The 25,109-nt window shown below is 44.3% G+C and overlaps 1 protein-coding gene across 1 annotated transcript in view; it reads left to right on the top strand.

Moving 5' to 3' along the window:
• The window catches only part of LOC109918999 (hepatocyte growth factor activator-like), a 75,399-nt gene that overhangs the window by 7,482 nt on the left and 42,808 nt on the right, over positions 1–25,109 (top strand). Inside the window, exons 2-7 of the mRNA XM_048594991.1 lie at positions 1,890–1,986; positions 8,004–8,100; positions 16,669–16,742; positions 19,390–19,503; positions 21,103–21,234; positions 23,501–23,611. Coding sequence (XP_048450948.1) covers positions 1,890–1,986; positions 8,004–8,100; positions 16,669–16,742; positions 19,390–19,503; positions 21,103–21,234; positions 23,501–23,611 — 625 coding nt within the window. The remainder of the gene's footprint in view (positions 1–1,889; positions 1,987–8,003; positions 8,101–16,668; positions 16,743–19,389; positions 19,504–21,102; positions 21,235–23,500; positions 23,612–25,109) is intronic.

Below are 25,109 nucleotides of genomic sequence, written 5' to 3'. Positions count from 1 at the left end.
GGCCTGCTGTGTTCATCCAGCTCCACACTGTGTTATGTCTGTCTATCTCCCGTGCGCTCTCACCTATACTCTCACTCACTGTCAAAATACTCACACTGTCACACTCTTTCACACACTCACTCTCTCTCACTCACTCTCTCTCAAAACTCACACTCTTTTGCACATTCTCTCTCAACCACTGCTCTGAAAATACTCACTTCCTTACACCTTCTTGTACACTCACTCTCACTTCATACTCACTCACTTACCCTCTCACTCACTCTCTCTGAAAATGCCCACTTCCTCACTCTCTTTTTCACTAACTCACTCGCTTGTGCAGTCTCTCTCAGACTCACTGTGGTGGGGGGTAGCTCTTTGCAGCCAGAATGTGGCATGGAAACGGGCCCTGGCAGGGGGCTGGGGTGCGTGGTCATGGTGGAAGAGCCATTTGCAGCCATATCAAACTGAGCAGCAGAGCAGGCTCCTGCAATCTCTGACAGAGCCACACAGGATACATGCTGCGGGCAAGAAAGAAAGGAGGGAATACCATGGATACTGTTACCCCCCCTAATCGGCCAATGATTGCCTGTTGTTCAGAATAACAGCAATCATTGGCAGATGAGCCTGTTCTTGGGGACAGTCTGTACTAGATTGGCTGCCCTGAGCCTTGACCATCCCAATTGGCAGAGTACATGCCAATCATCCACCTTGCACTGGCGGATGTTAACTATTTGAAACCATCTGGGATAGTAACAGCATAGAGGGCAGATAGGGAAAAGCTCTGAAGTATGTTGAGAGATATTCTCCTGAGGATGGTGTCTCTGGTCCAGTGAGGAACGGACATGATCCTGGATAATGCGTAGGGGGAACAGCGAGTATATTACAACCAATTGCTGGAGAAGCTCAGCAGGTCTGGCAGCCTCTGTGGAGAGAGAAACAGAGTTAAGTGTTTTGGCTCCAATCACTACGAGTTCTGAAGAAGGGTCACTAGACTCGAATCAAGCGGGTGCTGCTTTGTCCTGGATGGTGTCGAGCTTCTTCAGTGTTGTTGGGTCTGCACTCATCCAGGCCAGTGGGGAGTATCCCATCACACTCCTGACTTAATGGTGGACCTGGGCTGAAAGGAATGTCCATGATTCATCATTTCTCATAATTTTTTTCATCTTTAGAGTCCATTTTACCCACTTTATTAGAAGAAGGATTTAGAAAATGGGGAGATGACGGTGCAGTGATAATGTCATTAGGGTTAGTAATCCAGATGCCCAGGCCAATGTACTAGGTACGTTGGTTCAAATCCCACTGTGGCAAATGGTGAAATTTGAATTCAATAAAATTCCAGAATTAAAAGCTAGCCTAATGACATCCAAAGTCAATTGTCATAAAAACTCATCTGGTTTACCAGTGCTTTTTAGGGAAAGAAATCTGCCATCCTTACCTGGTCTGGCCTACATGTAACTCCAGACCCATAGACAATGTGGTTGACTCTTAACTGCCCCCTGAAAGCCAATCAGATCAAGAGCAGTTAGGAATGGATGACAAATACTGGCCAAGCTAGTGCCAGCCCCATCCTGTAAAGGAAATGTAAATAGAGCCACCATAAGGCAGATGTGGGGGTGGGTTAGCTCAGTTGGTTGGATGGCTTGTTTGCAATAGAAAGAGATGCCTGGAGCTTAGGTTCAATTCTCACACTGTCTGTGGTTACCATGAAGGACTCTCCTTCTCAACCGCTCCCCTTTACCTGAAGCACGGGGACCCTTAGGTTAAACCACCCCTGTCATCTCTCTCTCTCTCTCTCTCGTGAGAGAGCAGCCCTGTGGCCCTCTGGGATTATGGCGTCTTAACCCTTTAAGAGAGGTGACACTGACTGCTTTGAACACTGCAGTTAATGCTTCCTATGTTTGGATTCACAGTCTCCTTCAGACTCGGTCTCGAGATTAAAATCAGGGATTCCCAGGGATGGTGATGAGCATCGAGAACCACCTCATCCCTTGCAACACCCACGCCAAGGTAACAGATTGGGTCTCATCGCTCGGAAATGTAAATGTTATTGCACGTGCTGACTCCAGTTAGAAGGAGGATGGAGGGTCGCGTGGAAGGTGGAAAATAATGCTTCAGCTGTACAGAACTTTGATCAGAATCCAACCTGGGGGTTAACTGCGTTGGGTTATGGCCCCTTCAGCTCAGAAAGCATGGATCCCATGAAGTGAATAAAAATAAATCCAGTCTAAGGGACTGCAACCCTTAAATGACACCAGACCGTTCTGAGGTGATATCAAGGGACAGCTGTACACCCCAGGGATAGCGGAAATCTGGAACAGTGTCTGCAGGAAAACAATGTAGGTGCTGGGGCTTTCAAATCTGAGATCACTATCATGCAGCATTGCTCAGTGCATCTACAAACCCTGTTATATTCTCACCACTGGATCCCACAGTGCAGTATCTCAAAACCCTCTGGGGACCAGTTAGCTCAGTTGGTTGTATGGCTGGTTTATCATGTAGACAATTTGGGTTTGATCCCCTCACCAGCTGACATTACCTTATCTTCTGATCCTCTCCCCTTGCCTGAAGGGGATGACCCTTGGGTTAAACCACCAGCAGCCATCTCTCTCTCTAATGAGAGAGCAGCTCTGTTGTCTGGTAAGAATATGGCAATTTGATTTGGCCTAAAACTCCGTTATATTGTAACCACTGGATTCCACAGACCACTGACTGGTTGATAACCTTCCTTTTGACCATCAAAGTGATCAGTTGATTCCAGTTTGAAGCTAGGTTGGGTGGAGTAGCTCTCCGGTGAGATTGACAGGGGGAGCGAACAATGAGAAGGGACCCGTGCGAAATTTCATGCGTTCAGGAGAAAGCAGATCACCAACACGCAGACAGATAATTGCTCAGGAAAATGTGTGTAATATAGCCCAGTTGGCAATGTAAGTTGGCAGAAACTTGAAAGGATCACCCGTGGAAATTGAGAATCAGAATTCCCTCACGCATTTATCCTTGATCTCTCACTCACAGCTGGATGACAGGCAGCGTTGGGCTCCCTCTGCTGGTGTTACCAGTCACCTCGGTGGGTGGTGGAGGTTTACAGCTGTACAAGAAGATCACGAATCCTGGGGCAACACACACTTTTACCAGCATGTAACCTAGAGCCAGGTACCGCGGTGGCCCAGGCTCCAATGTTCTTTGGCCACACAAGTGACCAGGAATCTCCCCCATCCGTATCAACCTGCTGCTAGTGTGAATTGAACGGATTTACAAGTTTGTTTGGTCATGTTGCAATGTACCTTCCTTGACTATCAAGTCCTGGAGTGGGACCTGAACTTGAACCTTTGAGTTGAGACGCAGGTACTGCACCACAAGACCTCACCATCATCAATGACCACCTTAGCTCAGGCATGGACCAGGGTCATCCCTCACTTCCTTTTTAGATTTGTTCACAGGATGTGGGTCTTGCTGCCCGTCCTTCATTGCCCTGGAGAAGGTGGTAGTGAGCTGCCTGCTTGGCCCTGTGCAGCCATAGACTCATAGAAGTTTACAACACAGAAAAAGGCTCTTTAGCCCATCAACTCCATGCCAGTCAATAACAACTAACTATTCTATGTTGATAAAATGTGGAGCTGGAGGAACACAGCAGGTCAGGCAGCATCCGAGGAGCAGAAAAGTTGATGTTTCGGGTTGGGACCCTTCTTCAGGACTATTCTATTCCCATTTTCCAGCACTTAGCCCATGGTCTTGTATGTCTTGGCATCACAAGTGCACATCCAAATAGCTCTTCAATGTTCTGAGGATTTATGCCTCTATCAGCCTCACAGACAGATTCCCAGCGTCCTCTGGGTGAAATAAAAATTTCTCACAATGCCTATAAATTTGCCCCTTACCTTAAACCTCGACCTCCTGGTCATTAATCCCTCTCCTCCAAGGGGAAAGGTTTCTTCCTGTCCACCCTGTCTATGACCCTCATTATTTCTCCATCTCAATCATGTCCTTAAGACTATAAGACCATAAAACTTCGGAGCAGAAATTAGGCCTATCAGCCCATTGAGTCTGCTCTGCCATTCAATCATGGCTGATAAATTCCTCAACCCCATTCTCCCGCTTTCTCCCCGTAACCCTTGATCCCCTTGATAATCAAGAACCTATCTATCTCAGTCTTAAATGCACTCAATGACCCGGCCTCCACAGCCTTCTGTGGCAGTGAATTCCATAGATTCACCACTCTTTGGCTGAAGAAGTTTCTCCTTATCTCCATTCTAAAAGGTCTTCCCTTTACTCTAAGGCTGTGCCCTCGGGTCCTAGTTTCTCCTACCAATGGAAGCATCTTCCCAACATCCACTTTGTCCAGGCCATTCAGAATTCTGTAAGTTTCAATTAGATCCCTCCTCATTCTTCTAAACTCCAACGAGTATAGTCCCAGAGTCCTCAAAAGTTCCTTATATGTTAGGCTTTCCATTCCTGGGACCATTCTTGTGAACCTCCTCTGAACCCGCTCCAGGGCCAGTACATCCTTCCTGAGATATGGGGCCCAAAACTGCACACAATACTCCAAATTTGGCCTAACCACAGCCTTATAAAGCCTCAGTAGTACATCCCTGCTTTTATATTCAAGTCCTCTCAAAATAAATGCCAACATTGCATTTGCCTTCCTGCCTACTGACTCAACCTGCAAGTTTACCTTGAGAGAATCCTGGACCAGAACTCCCAAGTCTCTTTGCACTTCAGACTTCTGAATTTTCTCCCCATTTAGAAAATAGTCCATGCTTTTATTTTCCTTACCAAAGTGCATGACCTCACACTTTCCCACGTTGTACTCCATCTGCCACTTCTCTGCCCACTCTGCTAACCTGTCCAAGTCCTTCTGCAGCCTCCCCACCTCCTCAATACTACCTGTCCCTCCACCTATCTTTGTATCGTCTGCAAACTTAGCCAGAATGCCCACAGTTCCTTCATCTAGATCATTAATGTACAAAGTGAAAACACTGATCCTTGTCACCAGCTGTCATCCTGAGAAAGACCCTTTTATCCCCAGTCTCTGCTTTCTGCCAGACAGCCAATCTTCTATCCATGCTAGCACCTTGCCTCTAACACCATGGGCCCTTATCTTACTCAGCAGCCTCCTGTGTGGCACCTTATCAAAGGCCTTCTTGATGTCCAGGTAGATAACATCCATTGGCTCTCCTTGGTCTACCCTGCTCATTACTTCCTCAAAGAATTTTAGCAGATTTGTCAGGCATGACCTCCCCTTGATGAAACCATGCTGACTTTGCCCTATTTTACTATATATTTCCAAATATTCAGACATCTCATTCTTTACAATGGATTCCAAAATCTTACCCAAGACTGAGGTTAGGCTAATCGGCCTGTAATTTTCCATCTTTTGCTTTACTCCTTTTTAAGCAGGGGTGTCACGTTAGCGATTTTCCAGTTCTCTGGGACCCTCCCTGACTCTAGCGAATCCTGAAAGATCACCACTAACGCTTCCACTATCTCTTCAGCTATCTCCTTTAGAACTCTGAGGTGTAGTCCATCTGATCCAGGTGATTTATCCACCTTCAGGCCAATCAGTTTTACTAGCACCTTTTCCTTGGTGATGGCCACCATACTCAGCTCTGTCCCCTGACTGTCTTGAAGTTTTGGGAGATTACTCGTGTCTTCCACCGTGAAGACTGATGTGAAGTAATTATTCAGTTCCTCAGCCATTTCCTTGTTCCCCACTACCATCTCTCCAGTGTCGTTTTCCAGTGGTCCAATGTCCACTTTTACCTCTCTTTTGCCCTTTATATACCTAAAGAAACTCTTACAGTCTTCATTTATATCATGGGCTAGCTTACCCTTGTATTTAATCTTCTCCCTCCTTATTTCTTTTTTTGTTGCCCTCTGTTGGTCTTTGTAAGCTTCCCAGTCCTCTGGTTTCCCACTGCCCTTCACCACATTATATGCTTTCTCTTTTGCTTTTATGCTATCCCTGATTTCCTTAGTCAGCCATGATCTCATCCTCCCTGTACCATGCTTCTTTTTCCTAGGGATGAATTTTTGCTGCGTCTCCTGAATTACTCCCAGAAACTCCTGCCATTACTGTTCCACCGTCTTTCCTGCTAGGCTCCTCTTCCAGTCAATTCTGCCCAGCTCCTTCCTCATACCTCCGTAGTCGCCCCCCTGAGGGGAGTCACAATTCTGCACATGCTTCTACAAGGGCCATTGTAGAACACACCACAAGGATCCTGCTGGTGAGATTCAGATACCTGGTCCAGTCAGCCTGTGCAATGCAATAAACGCCCAGGCAGAGTTTCCCACAGTATACAGAGACAATAAGGACTGTAGATGCTGGAAGCCAGAGTCTGTAGGCTCCTCCCTCATACCATTACCCCTGATTCTATCTTCTCCCTCTCAAATTGCAGTGTAAATTCTGTCATATTATGGTCACTGCCTCCTAAGGTTTCCTTCACCTTAAGGTCCCTTATCAAATCTGCCTCATTGCTCTGGATTACTAGGTCATTGATATTGCTAAAACACCACCATGGCGCCTTATAGGATGTCCTTGTCTCTGACCTTCGCTGCGGTCGCTGCTTTCCTTCTTGTTGACTTCGAAACAACTCAAGGCTGTTCCACAGCCCTGACTGCTAGGAGTCATAGAGTCATACGGCACGGAAACAGACCCTTCGGTCCAACTCATTCATGCTGACAGCACTTCTTCGTAAATAAGGGGAAATTGCTTGCTGTTACAGGAGGGTCAGTAACCCAGACGTAACAGATAATCAACAAAACAAATGGAGGGAGATGAGAGGAATATGCAGCAAGTTATTTGATTGGGCACTCACTGTCTGAAAGGCTGGTGGAAGTAGATTCACCAATTACTGGCTGCAGAGAATCAGAGGCATAGTTGCAAAGGAAAAGCAATTGCAGAGATAAAGTTCGGGAATGGGACTAATTGGATAACTATTTTGAAGACATGGCACGAGCGGAGAGATTGGAGATTGGGAGAATTTAGCAGTGACTTGTTGGAAAAATGGAGAATCCTGAGATGGTGGATGTTGGGAGGCTGTTTCCTCTTGTGGGAGAATTTAAAACTAGGGGTCATTGTCTAAAACAGAGATTCTGCTTCTTCCCTCAGGGGATTATGAGTTTTTGGGGCTTTTTGTAAAATAAAATAGATATTAACGATGTCAAAGAATATAAGCATCAATGACTTTGAGGCTAAAGATCAGCTGATGGAACAGTGCGGCAGGTTCGAGGGACTGAGCGGCCTACTCCCATCCATATTTCCCATGTTCTTGTCTCTTTAGTCTTCAGTGTTTGATTAAGAGCCTCAGTATGACATGCTTGCCTTTATTGGTTGGGGAATTGAGTACAAGAGTCAGGATGTCATGTTGCAGTTTTATGGGACTTTGATTAGGCCGCACTGAAAGTATTGCGTTCAATTCTGGTCACCACATTACAGGAAGGATGTGGAGACTTTGGAGAAAGTGCAGAAGAGATTTACCAGGAAGCTCCCTGGACTAGGGGTTTTGAACTATAAGGAGAGGCTGGAAATACTCATGCTGCTTTCTCTGGAATGACGGATGCTGAGGGGAGACTTGATAGAAGTCTATAAAATTATGAAATGCATAGATAGAGTTGACAGTCAGAATCTTTTACCCAGAGTTGAAATGTCTGATTCTAGGGGGCATGCATTTAAGGTGAGAGGGGGAACGTTCAAAAGAGATGTGAGGGGCAAGTTATTTACACAGAGAGTGGTGGGAGTCTGGAACACACTGACAGGGTTGTGGTGGAGGCAAATACAATAGGAGTATTTAAGGGATTTTTAGATAAACACATGAATATATAAGGAATGGAGGGATATGGACCAAGGACAGGCAGAAGGGATTAGTTTCATTTGGCATCATGTCTGGTACAACATTGTTGGCCAAAGGGCCCGTTCCTGTGCTGTACTGTTCTATGTTCTATGAGCTCAGGTGGGAGTAATGGGCTCTGCAGGGATTAGATAGTATTTAAAGTTGATAACCAAACTAATGCTAATTGAATTTCTTCAGTGTTCACAGTTAATGGGTGGCCCTGCATGTTTCCTTTCCGATTTGCAAGCAAACTGCATCGTACCTGTATACTGCACAGGATGACAAATAGAAAATGGTGAGTAAGATTTTCCTGCTTTACCAGCTCTTACAACTAAAATCAAGGTGACTAAGGTAGTCAGGAGTGGGCCACCCTTCAGAGCATGGTCCAACTCCAGGAGTGCTTCACACCTTAGCTATAATCCTTCTCTTTTCCGATTTCCGAGGGGAGGTCAACAGATGGCCGATAGGTTTAAGCTTCCTTCCTAAACACCTCATGAAGCTGAATCCTGGTAAATTCAGCACCTTGGACTGATCCTCTTGGCCAGGGGGGGTCAGTCAATAATCAGGTAAATCCATCGAGTGACTCCTACTCCTCACAGATCCCCCTCAGACGCCAATCAGTTGAGGTGAGGTCTTTGACCTGTGAGTGGTGACTACATTTCCCACTTTCTCCCAGGACAGATTTACTGCCAGTTTTCCTGCCTGACGTTACCCGACTTTACAAAGAGTAATTGGAATCCCTTCATAGAGCCGGTGCACTTTTTTCTGGAGCGGAGGGGGTTATTTGGGTCTCATCTTCTTCAGTTGCACAAAGGGTGTCAGAATTCTGAGAACGAGGTGGGAGAGCAGTGGACAACGACTAGACAAGAGTACAAATACAGAAGGTCTTGACTTTTACTGTGAAAGGGACGGAACTTCATTTCTCCCGAATATGACAATTTCCAGTTCAGAAACGATAACCAGAGAGAAGTGGAGATTTTCGTGGGCACTCACTATGCTGTTGGTTCACTGCCTGTGTCCTTAGTTACAGCATGTCCCAGTCACCCTGTCCTTAATGACCTTGTTATGAAGATGCCCCATATTTACTACTTAAGTTTTGAAGAATTGTGGAAAAATTGGTTTACGTGAAGTTTTGTAGAAACCCAGGTGTGATTTATTTGGTAGAAGTCATTGATAGGTCACTGTAGACATTTGAGTTTTTTATTAAAGAAAGCTTCCCGCAAATAATATGATGAATGATAACTCATGATGTAGACCCTTAATAGTTTGATTTGGTTTGATTTATTACTGTCATATATACCGAGGTACAGTGAAAGGTGTTGTCTTATGTGCTTTACAGGCAGATCGCACTGTACAAATGCATCAGGGTAAGAGAGCAGATGCAGGGTGTAGAGTTACAGTTGCTGAGAAGGTGCAGAGACTGATCGCTATTAATATTAAAGGGGTCCATTCAAAAGTCTGATAACAGCGGGGAAGAAGCTGTTCTTGAATCTGTTTGTATGAGTATACAAACTTTCATATCTTCTGCCCGATAGAAGAGAGTGGAAGACAGTATAACCGGGATGGGAGGGGTCATTGATTATGTTGGGTGCTTTCACCAAGGCAGCAGGAAGTATGGGTGGTTTCAACGGAAGGAAAGCTAATTTGTGTGATGGACTGGGCTGGGCTCACGACTCTCTGTGGTTTCTTACGGTCATGGGAAGAGCAGTTGTCATACTAAGCTGTGATGCACCCAGGTAGGATGCTTTCTATGTTGCATCTATAAAAAACTGTAAGAGTCTTTATGGACATACTGAATTTCCTTAGCCTCCTGAGGAAGTGGTGGCATTGATGTGCTTTCTTGACTGACAGCTCTGTCTTGAACAGTGAGTGGGTGGAGGGTGCTTCCGTATCTGGTATCAAGTGGGGGATAAAAATTGCGAAGGCCTGTCCAGCTGATCTCTCCCATTTCCTCTTGCTGAGTTCACGGTGAAATCTGATTATTTTTCTGGGAAACTGAATGAAGAAATTTCTCAATATTGTATTTCCTAAGCAAACACTGAACAGCAGAACAGCAGACTTCCGAATAGTCTACATTTTATCCATTGCTGCCAAAATGTGAGAGGTTGGAAAAGCACAGCATACTGTCTGACCTGCTGTACTATTCCAGCCTTGCCCCTATAGGCTCTGGTTTCCAGCATCTGCAGTCCTTATTGTCTCCAGCTGCCAAAAAGTGTTTTTAAGTTATTTCAGAAAGTGAATCCCTGTAGACAGAGAAATACCTTTTTTGTTCTTTTCCTGAAGTGTGTGTGTGTGCATGTGTTTTGGGTTATTGAGAGGATAAACATTTATATTTCTGACAGTGTATTGTTATGACTGTTATAGGAGGAGTGAATTGATAATCAAATCAGAATAATTAACCAATCATGCCATTGGTCATAGGGTCACACAGCCCAGAGAGATCCTTCAGCCCATTGGGTCTGCTTCGACCTATCTACACTAATCTTACTTTCCTATATCCTTGAATGTTATGACATTTCAAATACTCACCCAATTACTTTTTAACGGTTGTGATGTTTCCCGCTTCAATTACCCTCCCAAACAGGTTCCCACCAGCAGAGATTCACCTGCACTTCATCTAATCTCATCTACTGTATCCATTGCTCCCGATGTGGTTTCTTGTATATCAGGGAGACCAAACGCAGATTCGGGGCTAGTTTGTGGATCATGTCCGCTCTGCAGCACCAACCAGCCCGACCTTCCGGTTGTCATTCACTTTAACTCCCCCTTCCCATTCCCCTGGTGACATGTCCATCCTTGGCCTCCTCCACTGTCAGAGTGAGGCCAAACATAAACTGGAGGAACAATACTTCATATTTCACTTTGGGAGCTTACAGCCCAAGGGCCTTCACCAGCTTCAAAATCTCCTCTTTCCCAACCTGTCCATCTTCCTACTCACCTATTTGCTCGACCCTTCCCACTGACCAACCACAATAACCCCCTACCTCCATCCACCTATCTCTGTCTCACCTACCCTTCCCCCAGCCCCATCTCCCTCCCTCTATTTATTTCTGGGCTCCCCTCCCCCTCCCCTGTCCTGACTAAGTGTTTCGGTTCAAAATGTTGACTTTCCTGCTCCTCGGATGCTGTCTGACCTGCTGTGCTTTTCTGGCTCCACATTTATTGACTCTAGCTTCCAGCATCTGCAGTCCTTACTGTCTCCAGATTCCCACCACCCTCTGGGTGAAAAGGTTTCTATTCCTCAAATCCCCTGTTTCACCTTTTAAGTATAAATGTGTTGATTCAATTAACAAAATGGCTCAATGTTTCTCTTTTTGTAGTACTTTCCAGCATAAAAGGAATGTTTGCTGGGCTTCTTTAATGAAATCAAAATAATTTGTTTATTCTAAACAAAATATATTCTTAAAGCAAGTGGTAAACACTAGTTAACAGGCAGGCCATGATCCAGATTAAAAACTATATTCCCTTAATCCCACACGCAGACACACTCACACAATAAGAACATAGAACATAGAACATTACAGCGCAGTACAGGCCCTTCGGCCCTCGATGTTGCGCCGACCTGTGAAACCAATCTGAAGCCCATTTAACCTAAACTATTCCATTATCAGCCATACGTTTATCCAATGACCATTTAAATGTCCTTAAAGTTGGCGAGTCTACTACTTTTGCAGGCAGGGCATTCCACGCCCTTACTACTCTCTGAGTAAAGAATCTGCCTCTGACATCTGTCCTATATCTATCACCCCTCAATTTAAAGCTATGTCCCCTCATGCTAGCCATCACCATCCGAGGAAAAAGGCTCCCACTGTCCACCCTATCTAATCCTCTGATCATCTTGTATGTCTCTATTAAGTCACCTCTTAACCTTCTTCTCTCTAACGAAAACAGCCTCAAGTCCCTCAGCCTTTCCTCATAAGACCTTCCCTCCATACCAGGCAACATCCTGGTAAATCTCCTCTGCACCCTTTCCAATGCTTCCACATCCTTCCTATAATGCGGTGACCAGAACTGTACGCAATATTCCAAGTGCGGCCGCACCAGAGTTTTGTACAGCTGCAACATGACCTCATGGCTCCGAAACTCAATCCCTCTACCAATAAAACCTAACACACCGTACGCCTTCTTAACAACGCTATCAATATGAAAACATAAGCCTCTGCAGAGCTGATGGTTTAAAAAAGAAGAAAAGCAAAAGGGGGAGAAACATCTTACTGGCCCAGAGTCTGGAAATTAAGGATAGAATCTGATGACTTCTCATATCCACTGGATTTCCTGTTGATGATGCTGAATTGCTGACAGCTGTAGATTAATGGTAAACATTATGTTCTGATTGCAATCAACTTAGATTCAAGTCTTTGAGAATTGATAACAATCCACATCTTCAGGTTTTATTCGATAGACAGAAATACTGGTCTTTGAAGGGTCTATTAGGTTCCCAGGAATGTCTATTGAGAAAAAGATTTCCAGGTTTTAAGAGAGAGTCTTACAGTTTCTGGTGTGTCTCCTTTGCGGTTTCTAGAGTCCAGTTTGGATTTCCAGGCCAAAATTAGCATTAATGCTCTCAAGCCTTTTCAAAGCCATGTTTTCAGAGACATAGCATTTTTAAAGCATGAGGAGAGGCCCTTCAGCCCATTGTGTCTCTACTAGTCATCAGACATCCATCTACTCTAATCCCATTTAGCACTTGGCTTCATATGCTATGGCGCTTTAGGTGTTCATCTAAATGGCTCTTAATTTTCTTGAGGGTTCCCAATTCAACAGTCATTTTGGGCAGTGAGTTCCAGATACTCACCTGCCTCTGAGTGAAAAGCCTCCATCTCAAATCCCCTCTGAGTAGCCTATTCCTTCCCTTAAAATTGTTGGTCCTCATTATTGACACCTCTACAAATGTAATTGCTACTTTTCCAGTAATTGAGGAAATAAACCACGTTTCCTAACTCCTTAAAAGCTTTGCTTGGCTGTTTACCCCAAGATTGCTTGATTTCCTATGAACGGCAGATAACTTGCTGCATACATTAAATTTTTGATTTTAGTTTCCGATAAAACACATCGTAATACCCTTATCAACCCATAAATTATCCAATTAGTTCAAATTCTTCTGGCTTTTCCAGGCGCTCTTCTAATATGTGTATTCCCAACAGCATATTAACCAGTTATTACATCTTCCTTGAATAAGTTTTGTTTTGATAATTGCATTTATTAATGGAACCTGGTTGATAGATCTTTTTATTTCAAACTGAACATAGGTAAGTTAGTTAATTGGCCATCTCGATTATGGGGAAAGCTATTTGTTACTTTGTGTTTTGATCCTTGGAATTGTCGGACAGAGAACAGTGCACTCCCCCAGCCTCAGTTGTAACAATCTCCTTTGTCAGTGCTTAAAACTCTCATTCTGGTTTTCAAATCCTTCCATGGCCTCACCCCTTTCTATCTTTGTAACCTCATCTACCCACACAGTCCTCCAACATGGACAAACAGGAGGCTGGAAGAACATAGCAAGCCAGGCAGCGTGTGGAGGAAAGGAGCAGTCAACGTTTTGGGTAAGGGTAACCTTGAAGAAGCGAAATAACCAAAATGTTGACAGCTCCTTTCCTCCAGATGCTGCCTGGCTTGCTGTGTTCTTCAAGCCTCCTGTTTGTCTACCTTGGATTCCAGCATCTGCAGATTTTTTGTCTCCAATCCTCTGAGATACCTGCATTCTACAGTTTTTCCGTCTTATTTGTCTCCGATTATATTTGCTCCACTGTTGGTGACTATACTTTCAGTGGAAAAGCCCTAAGCTCTGGAATTCCTTCCCTAAGACTCTCAGCTTCTTGATCCTTCTCTTTTCCTTTCATCCAATCTAGACATCTACCTCGTCCACCTGACTTAATATCATCATAGAGTCATACAGCACCGAAACAAATCCTTTGGTCCAACTGGTCCATGCCGACCATAATCCCAAACTAAACTTGTCCCCCTGCCTGTGTTTCGCCCAAATACCTCCAAACATTTCTTTTTCATGTACTTGTCTAAATGTCTTTTAAATGTTGTAACTGTACCCACATCCACCACTTCCTCTGGAAGTTCATTCCACACACAAACCACTCTCTGTGTAAATAAGGTTGCCCCTCATGTCTTTTTAAAATCTTTCTCCACTCCCCTTAAAAATATGCCTCCTAGTCTCGAAATCCCCCATTCTAAGGAAAAGGCTCCTACTATTTACCTTATCTATACCCCTTATGATTTTATAAACCTCTGTGAGGTCACCCTTCAACCTCCTATGCTCCAGTGAAAAACATTCCAGCCTATCCAACCTCTCCCTATAATACTAACCATCCATTCCTGGTAACATCCTGGTAAACCTTTTCTGAACCCTCTCCAGGTTAATACTTTCTTTCCCGTAACAGGATGACCAGAATTGGACACAGTGTTCCAGAAACAGCCTCTCCAACATCCTATACAACCTAAACATGATGTCCCAACTCCTATACTCAAAGGCCTGAGCTTATGGTAGCTCAGTGTCAAAACGTATTTGATAGGGAAGGCAATGGCTTACTGCTATTAACACTGGACTATTAATCCAGAGACAAAGGTAATCTTCTGGGAATCCTGGTTTGAATCCTGCCACGACAGACAGCAGAAATTTGAATTCAATAAAAATATCTGGAATGGTACCACAAAACTGTGTCCAATTGTTGGAAAAACCCATCTGATTCGCTGATGTTCTTGTGGGAGGGAAATCTGGCCTATATTTGGTCTACCAGACCATGTCTCTCAACTGCCCTCTGGATCCACCCACATTCTGTGAATAAAATAAAAACTCTGTGAAGTGTCCTGGAATGATTTGCTCTGTTAAAGGTGCTATATAAATGCAAGTTGTTGAGCATGGAGTGAAGTCCTACCCAGTTCTTACCTGAGGGTTACATGGGTCCTGTACGAAAGTTGCAATGATTAAAGATATGGGATCTCCCTTGACAAAAGGCCTTGGGCTGTGGAGGGGCCAGTTCCAACCATTACCGTTGCTAGCCATCGTGGATCCTGAGAATGTGCCCATAATGATGCCAGTGCTCCCAGGCTATTTAAAATAAGGGATTTCCTGTTGCCCCTTGGCATTGCTGTACCCCTACCCCCCTATTCTGGATGGGTCCTGTAATTGTGGTGTTCACATTCTCCGGATTAGTCAGAGATGGCTAATAAATGCTCGCCAAAACCAGTGACACCCACATCCTGTGGACAAACAAGTTTTCATAAAAAGCTTCACCAATTCTAGTGTTATGAAGTTGTGTAGAGTATTTCATAAACTGGAAGGCAGGAAGTTAGAATTTGTTGGTAAAAATGACATTGGGGAAAAGCAATGCATGGTCCCTTTAAGAGATTGTGCTTTAACTGTGCTTGGAAGTTTACAAGTACTGTACAGACAGCCCCAAAATTGAAACAAGTGTATCAAAAGGCCTTACAGTTGGCCGCCAAAACAGTAGTTTTGTTTTGGTAGTAAGACACCAAGTTTGAATTTAGCCAATTAATTTAAACCAAGCACCTAGATACAGAAAACCAACTGAATTTAAAACTCTCTGATGAAGGGTCTAGGCCCGAAACGTCAGCCTTTCTGCTCCTATGTTGCTGCTTGGCCTGCTGTGTTCATCCAGCCCTGCACCTTGTTGTCTCGGATTCTCCAGCATCTGCAGTTCCTACTATCTCTGAATTTAAAACTGATGGTTTTGACGATCTGAAACCAATCATTTTATAAGAAATTGATGTGTCATAGTGGGGTATAAAAGACAAGGGATGTTGAAACAAAAACAAAGTTGCTGGAAAAGCTCAGTGGGTCTGGCAGCATCTGTGAAGGAAAAAGCAGAGTTAACATTTCGGGTCCGGTGACCCTTCTGAGAATTGAGTTCTGAGGAAGGGTTACCGGGCCTGAAATGTTAACTCTATTTTTCCCTTCACAGATGCTGCCAGACCTGCAGAGTTTTTCCAGAAACTTTGTTTTTGTTCCTGATTTACAGAATCCACAGTTCTTTTGGTTTTTAAGGGTTTTTGAAAATTGGGGTGAGAGCCAACTGTTATCTGAAGGGAAAGCAAAACCTGCCACCTGAGAAATAAGCCCCGAGCTCTCAGGAGAAATCGCTAAGCTCTCTAAGAAAGCACCATCTCTCCGAAAAAGGTGCCGCAGCATTTTAGCTCAAAGTCCTCATCAAAGAAATTACAGAGAAAAACATCCCTGACAGCTGAATCAGTGGAAGAAAGGTGTGTGTGGCACAAAGAAGAAGGCAGAGCATTCCAGAAGGCACAATCTATGTGAATTTGGAGATGTTAAGTATTAACTTATTGTTGTCTTTTAATTGGGTTATAAATGGGACTTGTGTTTATTTGGAGATAGCAAGAACTGCCAATGCTGGAGTCAGAGATAAGACAGTGTGGAGCTGGAGGAACACAGCAGGCCCGGCAGCATCAGAGGAGCAGGAAAGTTGACGTTCTGGATCGGGACCCTTCTTCAGAACAGCATTCGACTGGAATTTAGGCCAGTTCAGGAGTAGGTAGTAGTCTAGTCGGGTATTGTTCGGTTTGTTAGTAAGTCTGTTAATTTGTTCACTGTTAGGATTAAATAAATAAATTGTCGCTTGTTATTTATAAAGTGGATATCAGGGATTTTCTTTCATTTAACCACTCTTTTAACAGATTATAAAGGTGAAGTGAGCTTCTCTAGGTGTTTTGGGTTAATTGTTAGAAGAGAACTTCTATTGCCCACCATAACAGATTGGGGCTTGTGTTTTGTTTTATCTGTCAGAGGGGTTCAACTTTCCCCTTCTCTGTTACACTACCCCTACTCAACACTTTTTGGTTCCTGATGCATTGTGTTATTTTATTTTTATTTCAGGTGTGCCACCACACCCAACTTTGACAAGGATGGACAATGGGGTTATTGTGAAGCGATCCAGCCACTAACACATGGTATGACTGCATTGTCGTTTTGTTGATTCACTTCTATTAAAGTCGCGCCTACGTTGAACACCGGCATTCCATCACAGAATAAATAAAACCTTCAACTTCATAACTGCAACCCCCTCGCAATTTCTTTCTAAATCTGCTTCAGAACAAAATTCTACCGGAATTAGAAAGACAGGGGGAAGGACCATGAGATTGACTTGTAATTTTCAGGAGTTAAACCATAAGAAAACAAACAAGTATTACAATCTTCCAAGGGAATGGTAGCATATTCACCAGAAGGAATAAATTAGCCAGAGTTAGTCCAGACTGGAGGGTTTTTTTTTACATGAAGAGGCATGATAGTCTACAGGTTATATTGCTGGCCTAATGATGCAGAGGAAATGCGTTTAAATGTGGGAGGCACGGTCACTCGGTGGCTAGCACTGCTGCCTCACAGCATCAGGGACACAGGTTCGATTCCAGCCTCGGGCAACTCTCTGCATGAAGTTTGCACTTTCTCCCTGTGCCTGCGTGGGTTTCCTCTGGGTGCTCCGGTTTCCTCCCACAGTCCACAGATGTGCAGGCTAGGTGGGTCGGCCATGGGAAACACAGGGTTGCAGGGGTAGGTTGGCCTGGATGGGATGCTGTTTGGAGGGTGGCGGGGCCAATTAGTGTAGGGACACAGGTTGAAGGTGCCGGGGAGGGGAAGTTTAAAAGATAGATGTGCAAGGCAAGTTTTTCACACCAAGGGTGCTGAGTGCCTGGAACATGCTGTCAGAGGAGGTGATGGAATCAGACACAATAACAGCATTTAACAAGCACCTGGATGGGTACATGAGTAGGAGGGAAATAGACAGCAACGGATCCTGTAAGTGAAGATGGTTTCAGTATGGAAGGGCATGTGCCACATGGGCTTGGAGGGCTGAATGGCCTGTTCCTGTGCTGTATTGTTCTTTGGGTCAGTGGCGACTCAATGGACCAAATGGTCTGCTTCCACATTTTAGAGATTCTCTGATTCTATGAAATCTGACCAGGACGCTCTGGCTTTAACTTAGACATGATTTGACTACAAAGCTGTCAGACCACTGTCAAAATATCACTGGGACAAGCTTCCCTCCAGGTCACGTACCATCCTGACTGAAGAGTTGCTGTGTCAGAATCCTAGAAACTCCCTGCCTCACAATACTAAGTGTGCAACATCAATTGTAGCAATTCGGGAAGGCTGCTTACACCGTCTTTTCAACAAATGCTGGCCGGTGTCTCACATCCGAGAGAGGAACAATGTCTGCTGTCCTTCCCCTGGTCTGGACTGCATGTGACTCCAGTCTCACAACAATGTGGTGGTTGAACCTTAACTACAACCTGGCAAGTGATAGTCAAGTGGGTCACTCAGTTGTATCAAACTGTAACACTGCAGTTCCTCAAAAAACAGGAGTGACACCCATCTTCCTGGGGTATACTAAGCGTCAGTTAAGGGAATGTTGGTGTTGTCCGTATCCCAACAAAACACAGAATAAAACCATTTCTATGTACGTGAGTGGATGACTATAAGAAACGCTACATCAAAGTAATGGGAATGTGCTCATGGGGTGTTACTGGCTGGGTCAGCATTTCTTGCCCATCCCTAGTTGCCCCCTTGAGAAGGTGGTGGTGAGCTGCCTTCTTGTGCCGCTGCAGTCCACCTGCTGTAGGTAGGATTTAGGAATTTCAGGATTTAGAATCATATTTCCTTTGAAAAGAAACGAAGTGTTTGAGACAATGCAAAATATTGAGGGTATTCAAAGAGTAATTTTGATGCCATGAAGAGAGAATGAATCCCTATGAAGGCAGGAATCATCATTAGGGGAGGTGATGGCCTAGTGGTATTATCATTAGACTATTAATCCTGAGACCCAGATAATGTTCTGGGGGCACAGGTTTGAATCCTGCCATGGTGGATTTTGAATTCAATAAATATCTGCAATTAAGAATCTAATGATGACTGTGAGTTGATTGTCGATTTTTGGAAAAACCCACCTGATTCACTAATGTCCTTTTGGGAAGGAATCTGCTATCCTTACCTGGTCTGGCCTACATGTGACCCCAGACCCACAGCAACGTGGTTGACTCTGAACTGCCCTCTGGGCAGTTAGGGATGGACAATAAATGCTAGCCTAGCCAGCAACGCCCTCATCCCCTTATTGAATAAAAAGAATAAAAGGGTCTCTCTGGAGGGAGCAGATATTTATGAACTGCTTTGTCCTGGATGGTGTTGTTGGAGCTGCAGCCATCCAGACAAATGGAGAATATTCCATCACACTCCCTGACTTGTGTGTTGTAGATGGTGGACAGGATTGGGGGACTTAGGAGGTGAGTTACACGCTACAGGACTCCTAGCAGATCCCAGTGCAGTCACAATGGGCCAAATGGTCCCCTTCTGCATTGTAACACATCTATGATGTATTTCGCAAAGAATGACCAGGGTCCTTGGCAGAGAGGGAAGAGGAGAAGATTGCATAAAAATGTAAAGTACTAAAATCCTGTTATGTATTTTTACTGTGCAGTACCATTAGGTTTTACACCACTGAGTAGGCGTTTTAGCCAAATGTGCCTTTATCGTTGAAATATTTTTAATTCTGTTTGAAGTGCTATGTTCATTCTATTCTGACCTCGTCAGTAACTTGTTTAACAGATTATTGTGGAAGCGACCCCTGCTGGCACAGGGCTGCCTGTATCAATATTCCCCGTAACAACTCCTACCAGTGTATCTGCACAGAGTCTTTCACAGGGAGGCACTGTGAGAAAGGTAGGTGATAAAGACAATCTTATTTTTACAACGAAACACTAAATAAGATCCTAGAATGAGTAAACCAGACACAGTTCCAGGCAAAGGTGTTGGAGGCAGCTCACTAGATTGATACTAGAGATGTGGGGTTTGCCATATGAAGAGAGATGGAGCAGATTTATTCCATACTCTTTTGGAGATTAGAAGGCTGAGAGGGATCTTGTTGAGGTCTACAAGATGCTAAAGAGGATTGACAAAGTAAATGCAAACAGGATGTTTCCTCAGAGATAGTAGGAACTGCAGATGCTGGAGAATCCGAGACAACAAGGTGCAGGGCTGGATGAACACAGCAGGCCAAGCAGCATCATAGGAGCAGAAAGGCTCATGAGGATGTTTCCTCATGTGGGGCAACCTAGAATGAGAGGTCATAGTTTTAGGATAGATTTAAAACAGAGATGAGGAGGAATCACTTCTCTCAAAGTGTCAGGAATCTGTGGAATTCACAATCTCAGAGTTTGGCGGATGCTGGGACAATGAATAAATTAAGGAGGAGATAGATTTTTAATTAATAACGGGTTGAAGGGTTATGGAGAGCGGGCTGAGATCAGATCAGCCATGATTGTATCAAATAGCACAGCAGACTTGAGGGGCTGAATGGCCTCCTCCTGCTCCTAATACTTAGATTCTTATGCAGAACACCTCAGTCCATGCAGCCCACTCACCCACTGAGTCCTCTTGGTGGACCTTTGAAACCTCGGAATGTTATTTGATGGGAAGAAGCTGTAATTCCATTTAGAAGCTAAGATCAGCCTTGATCTAATGGCCTGGCAGAGCAGACTCAAAAGATTTGAATTCCCTACTGCCATTGGAACTTTCCCATGGGAAGCCATTAAAGTTTCTTGCTTGACTACCCTGTCCATAAGGTTTAGGAACAGAAGAAAGCCATTCAGCCCATCAAGACTGCACCATCCTTCATTGAGATAATTACTGCTCTGACAATAGCACTGGATCCTCATTTGTTAACTTCAAGTCTCTAAGTCTGAAGGGTGGGAATTGAGGGCCTGGCCCAGAAAATTGGATCTTACTATCTAAGCTGTGCAGTGTTGAAGGAGAAATGTGGTTTTCCAGCTGTCCCACCCTTTGGATGACATTTGATTACCATCCATGAAGGGGAGATCACGCCTGACAAATTCGTTAGAATTATTTGAGGAGGTAAAGAAGATAAAGGAGAACCAGTAGCTGTAATATATTTGGATTCTCAGACACGGACAAAGACGTTTGATAAGATACCACACATTAGGCTGCTTAATACGATGAAAACACATGGTGCTGGAGGTAGCATATTAACATGGATAGACAACTGGCCAATTGATAAAAGATAGAGAGTTGGGATAAGGGGATATTTTCAGAATGTACTGTTCAATAAGAAACAGATTCAATAATAGCCTTCAAAGGAGAAGCGGATAACCACTCGGGAAAGAAATTGCAGGGATAGGGGAAAAGGCCGGGAAGTTGAAAGATTATTTTTGAATGTTTGAATGTCTGCGCAGTTCTTCCACTGTGCTGTACAATTCTATCAGTCTGTGATTTCATAAGTGATCTACTTGCCTTTATATTTAGAGAAGTGCTTTGAAAGGCAGCACCTGAAATATTACGACATTGGAGAGACGTGGATGCGAAGTCTTCATGGTGACGTTGAGAAATGCATTTGCACCGAGGGTGGGATTCATTCTGAAACTGTAAGATCCAGAGGTAATGGGAAAACCTTTTACTTCACTATGTAGTAGTACCGGATGATTGAGGAGTGGCAAATGCCATTCCCTTGTTCAAGAAAGGGAATAGGGATAATCCTGGGAATTATAGACCAGTCAGCCTTACTTCTATGATGGGCAAATTATTTGAGAGGTTGCTGAGAGATAGTATTTATGATTATTTGGAAAAGCACAGTTTGATTAGAAATAGTCAGCATGGCTTTGTGAGGGGCAGATCATACCTCACAAGCCTTATTGAATTCTTTGAGGATGTGACAAAACACATCGATGAAGGTAGAGCAGTGGAAGTGGTGTATACGGACTTTAGCAAGGCATTTGATAAGGTTCCACATGGTAGCCTTATTCAGAAAGTCAGGAGGCATGGGATTCAGGGAAATTTGGCTGTCTGGATACAAAACTGGCTGCCCAATAGAAGATAGAGGATAGTAGTAGATGGAAAGTATTTAGCCTGGAGCTCGGTGACCAGTGGTGTTCTGCAGGGATCTGTTCTGGGACCACTGCTCTTTGTGATCTTTATAAATGACTTGGATGAGGAAGTGGAAGGGTGGGTTAGTAAGTTTGCCGATGACACAAAGGTTAGTGGAGTTGTGGACAGCGTGGAGGGCTGTTGTAGGTTGCAACAGGACATTGACAGGATCAGAGCTTGGCAAAGAAGTGGAAGATGGAATTCAACCCTGAAAAGTGTGAAGTGATTCATTTTGGAATGTCAAATTTGGAAGCAGAATACAGGGTTAATGACAGGATTCTTGGCAGTGTGGAGGAACAGAGGGATCTTGGGGTCCACATCCATAGATCCCTCAAAGTTGCTATCCAAGTTGATAGGGTTGTTAAGAAGGCGTACGGTGTGTTGGCTTTCATTGGCAGGGGAATTGAGTTTAAGAGCCACGAGGTTATGTTGCAGCTCTATAAAACCCTGGTTAGAATATTGGAATATTGTGCTTAGTTCTGGTCGCCTCATTATAGGAAGGATGTGGAAGCTTTAGAGAGAGTGCAGAGGAGACTTACCAGGATGCTGCCTGGACTGGAGGGCAGGTCTTATGAGGAAAGATGAGGGAGCTAGGGTTTTTCTCATTGGAGTGAAGAAGAATCAGAGGTGACTTGATAGAGATTTACAAGATGATGAGGCGTAGATCGAGTAGATAGTCACAGACTTTTTCCCAGGGCTGAAATGACTATTACGAGGGGGCATAATTTTAAGGTGATTGGAGGAAGGTATAGGGGAGATGTCAGAGGTAGGTTCTTCACACAGAGTGTGGTGGGCGTGTGGAATGCGCTGCCGGCAGTGGGAGTGGAGTCAGATACTTTAGAGACTTTTAAGCGACTCTTGGATAAGCAAATGGAGGATAGTAAAATGTAGGGTATGCAGGGGAGTTTGATCTTAGGATAATAGGTCGGCACAACATTGTGGGTCCAAAGGCCTGTACTGTGCTGTACTGTTCTATGTTCACATGAAACTTGAATATTGATGCAAAATAAAGACATTACATTGAAGCTCTTCATCTTGCACTTATTAGGACAGAATCTCAAGAATACCATATCACAAAAGAAACAACATTTTATGGCCCATGAGAACAGGCTACTGATGGGTTGACAAGTGGAATCTGATTGGTAGAGGTATTGCTATGGAGAATGTACTAGTAAACAGTTAACTGTCAATTTTGTTTCAATTTGAACGAGGCAAATAGAGTCTGATTGGTCAAGGCATTGCTATGGGGAATACACCAGCCAAAGAGACTCCCTTAAGCTTTCATTTAGTTGGAAAACGCCAAATTCAAATCAACGAAAGCTTCTGGGACACCCATTCCCTATGGTACTGCCTTGACCAGTAAAAGTCTGCTAATCAACCAGTGTCCTTTTCTAAATACAGTATAAATTGTTGTTCCCTTTAAGATTTTGTGTTCTTGCAATTTTTTCTTGATCAGTACAAGGTGAAAAAGTCTGACAGCCGTCCCCTTTTCTCAGCAATTCCCAAGTTCTGTACCACAAAGCCACTCTTAACCTGTAACTGTGTTCCCTTTTCCACTGCGGGCCGCTTATCGCCAGACGAGATAGGTGATCCAACAGGGCACACAGCCTTTTGGTTTTGGGTTGGAGACAAGTGTTGATGACCAGGGTTGAACTGTGGAGATATGAGGCTGGTGTTTTTATCCATTGTCATGGATCAGGGACTGTTCTTGCAAACTACTTTGGCTGGATAGTGGCAAACTGGAGGTGGAATAAAGTTTGCCATTTCTTCTGATTGACAGCTTGCGGGACCAACCCATGCCTTCACGGAGGGACCTGCCATGAGGCGGAGGGCAGCGGTGAGAGTGTGTGTGAGTGCAGCCAGAATCACGTTGGGGAGTTCTGTGAAATAGGTGAGAGCATGCGGTGGGAATGGTACCTTTCATTCATCCTTCCCTCCCTCAGTCCGCTGCACTTGCGTTCCAATTTGTTCTCAATGATGGTCGGTCATCAATTTCTCCTCTCGATATTGATGCAGTCTTGCCCCATAAACACAGAAAGCCTCTTTAAAACTGTTCCTGCTCCACTGCTCACACCGCAGAAACGACCTGCCCTTCAGGCGAAATGCCTTAAAGAAACAAGATCCCAGATTTCACTGACAGGTAAAACTCTTCCTACTCTCCTTTGAGACAGGTAGCACCATGGGATCTTTTGCTGCAAGGGCAGTTTGCACCTCTGGCAGGGTGGCACTCCCTCCGTGCTGCACCGTGAGTCAGCCAGCATTACAGTCTGGTGTTGCCAGATTAGGCTACAAACACACAATTTGCTCATTCAGAGGTGGAGATACCAAATGCCCTCTAAAATCGGCATTGCCATAGTGGGGAAGAGGATCAGCTCCAGCCTGAGATGAGTATGGGTTTATCTGCTGCCCGAGTGGGTTTCCACAACACGGTCTAGCGAAGGAAATCGGACACCACGGGACAAAGGCCATTTGGCCCATCCTGGCCATGATGGACATTTCAAAAAGCAAGACCCACTCTTTGCTTATTGTCTGCTATCCCACAGTTTCCCCACCATCCTTCCAAATCTGATAACTTCTCTTTAAATAATTTATCCTTTCATGGGATGTGGATGTTGGTGCAAGGCTAGCATTTGTTACCCTTCCCTAAATGCCCTGGGACTGAACGACTTGCTTGGCCTTTTAAGAGGGCAATTAAAAGTTGCTGTGGGTCTTATGAAAGTGAGTGAGCACTTGAAACATCACAACATTCAATCCCTTAGGCTAAGGGCTGGAACGTGGGAGAAATGCAGATAGGACGGTATAGACTCGATGGGCTGAAGGGCCTCTCCTATACCATATGACTCGATGTCTCTGTAACTTGTAGGTCAGAGCGGCTAAGGATTTCCATTAGCAAAACAGTTGGGTTTTTTTTAATGACAATCAATGGTTATTCTGGACTAGCCATCACTGAGGGGAGTTTTCAAATCCAGTTTAATTGCACAATTAAATTCTGAGGAAAGGTCACCGGACCCAAAGCGTTAACTCTGTTTTTTTCCTTCACAGATGCTGCCAGACCTGCTGAGCTTTTCCAGCAACTTTGTTTTTGTTCCAGTTTAATTGCATTTAGATTCCACCAGCTGCTGTGGTGGGATTTGAACCTGTGACATTAGCCGACACTATCTACATCACCATCTTCCATACTCTTAGAAATGTGACAAATTATGTGTAAATGATACTCTCAACACTTCCATTAAGCCAGTAGCAGACCTCCCGTGGAATCACTCGTCGTGAGCCAGGGCATAGGCTCCTCTATAACTGCTCACCCTGAACTACTTCCAACATAAACATTTAGACAAAATGATAACATACTGGGGATAATCAGGTGTAGAGCTGGATGAACACAGCAGGCC

Source organism: Rhincodon typus, chromosome 3 (assembly GCF_021869965.1).
Source record: "Rhincodon typus isolate 14 chromosome 3, sRhiTyp1.1, whole genome shotgun sequence".
NCBI classification, from domain to species: Eukaryota; Metazoa; Chordata; class Chondrichthyes; order Orectolobiformes; family Rhincodontidae; genus Rhincodon; species Rhincodon typus.
This window is presented reverse-complemented; position numbering and strand designations above follow the sequence as displayed.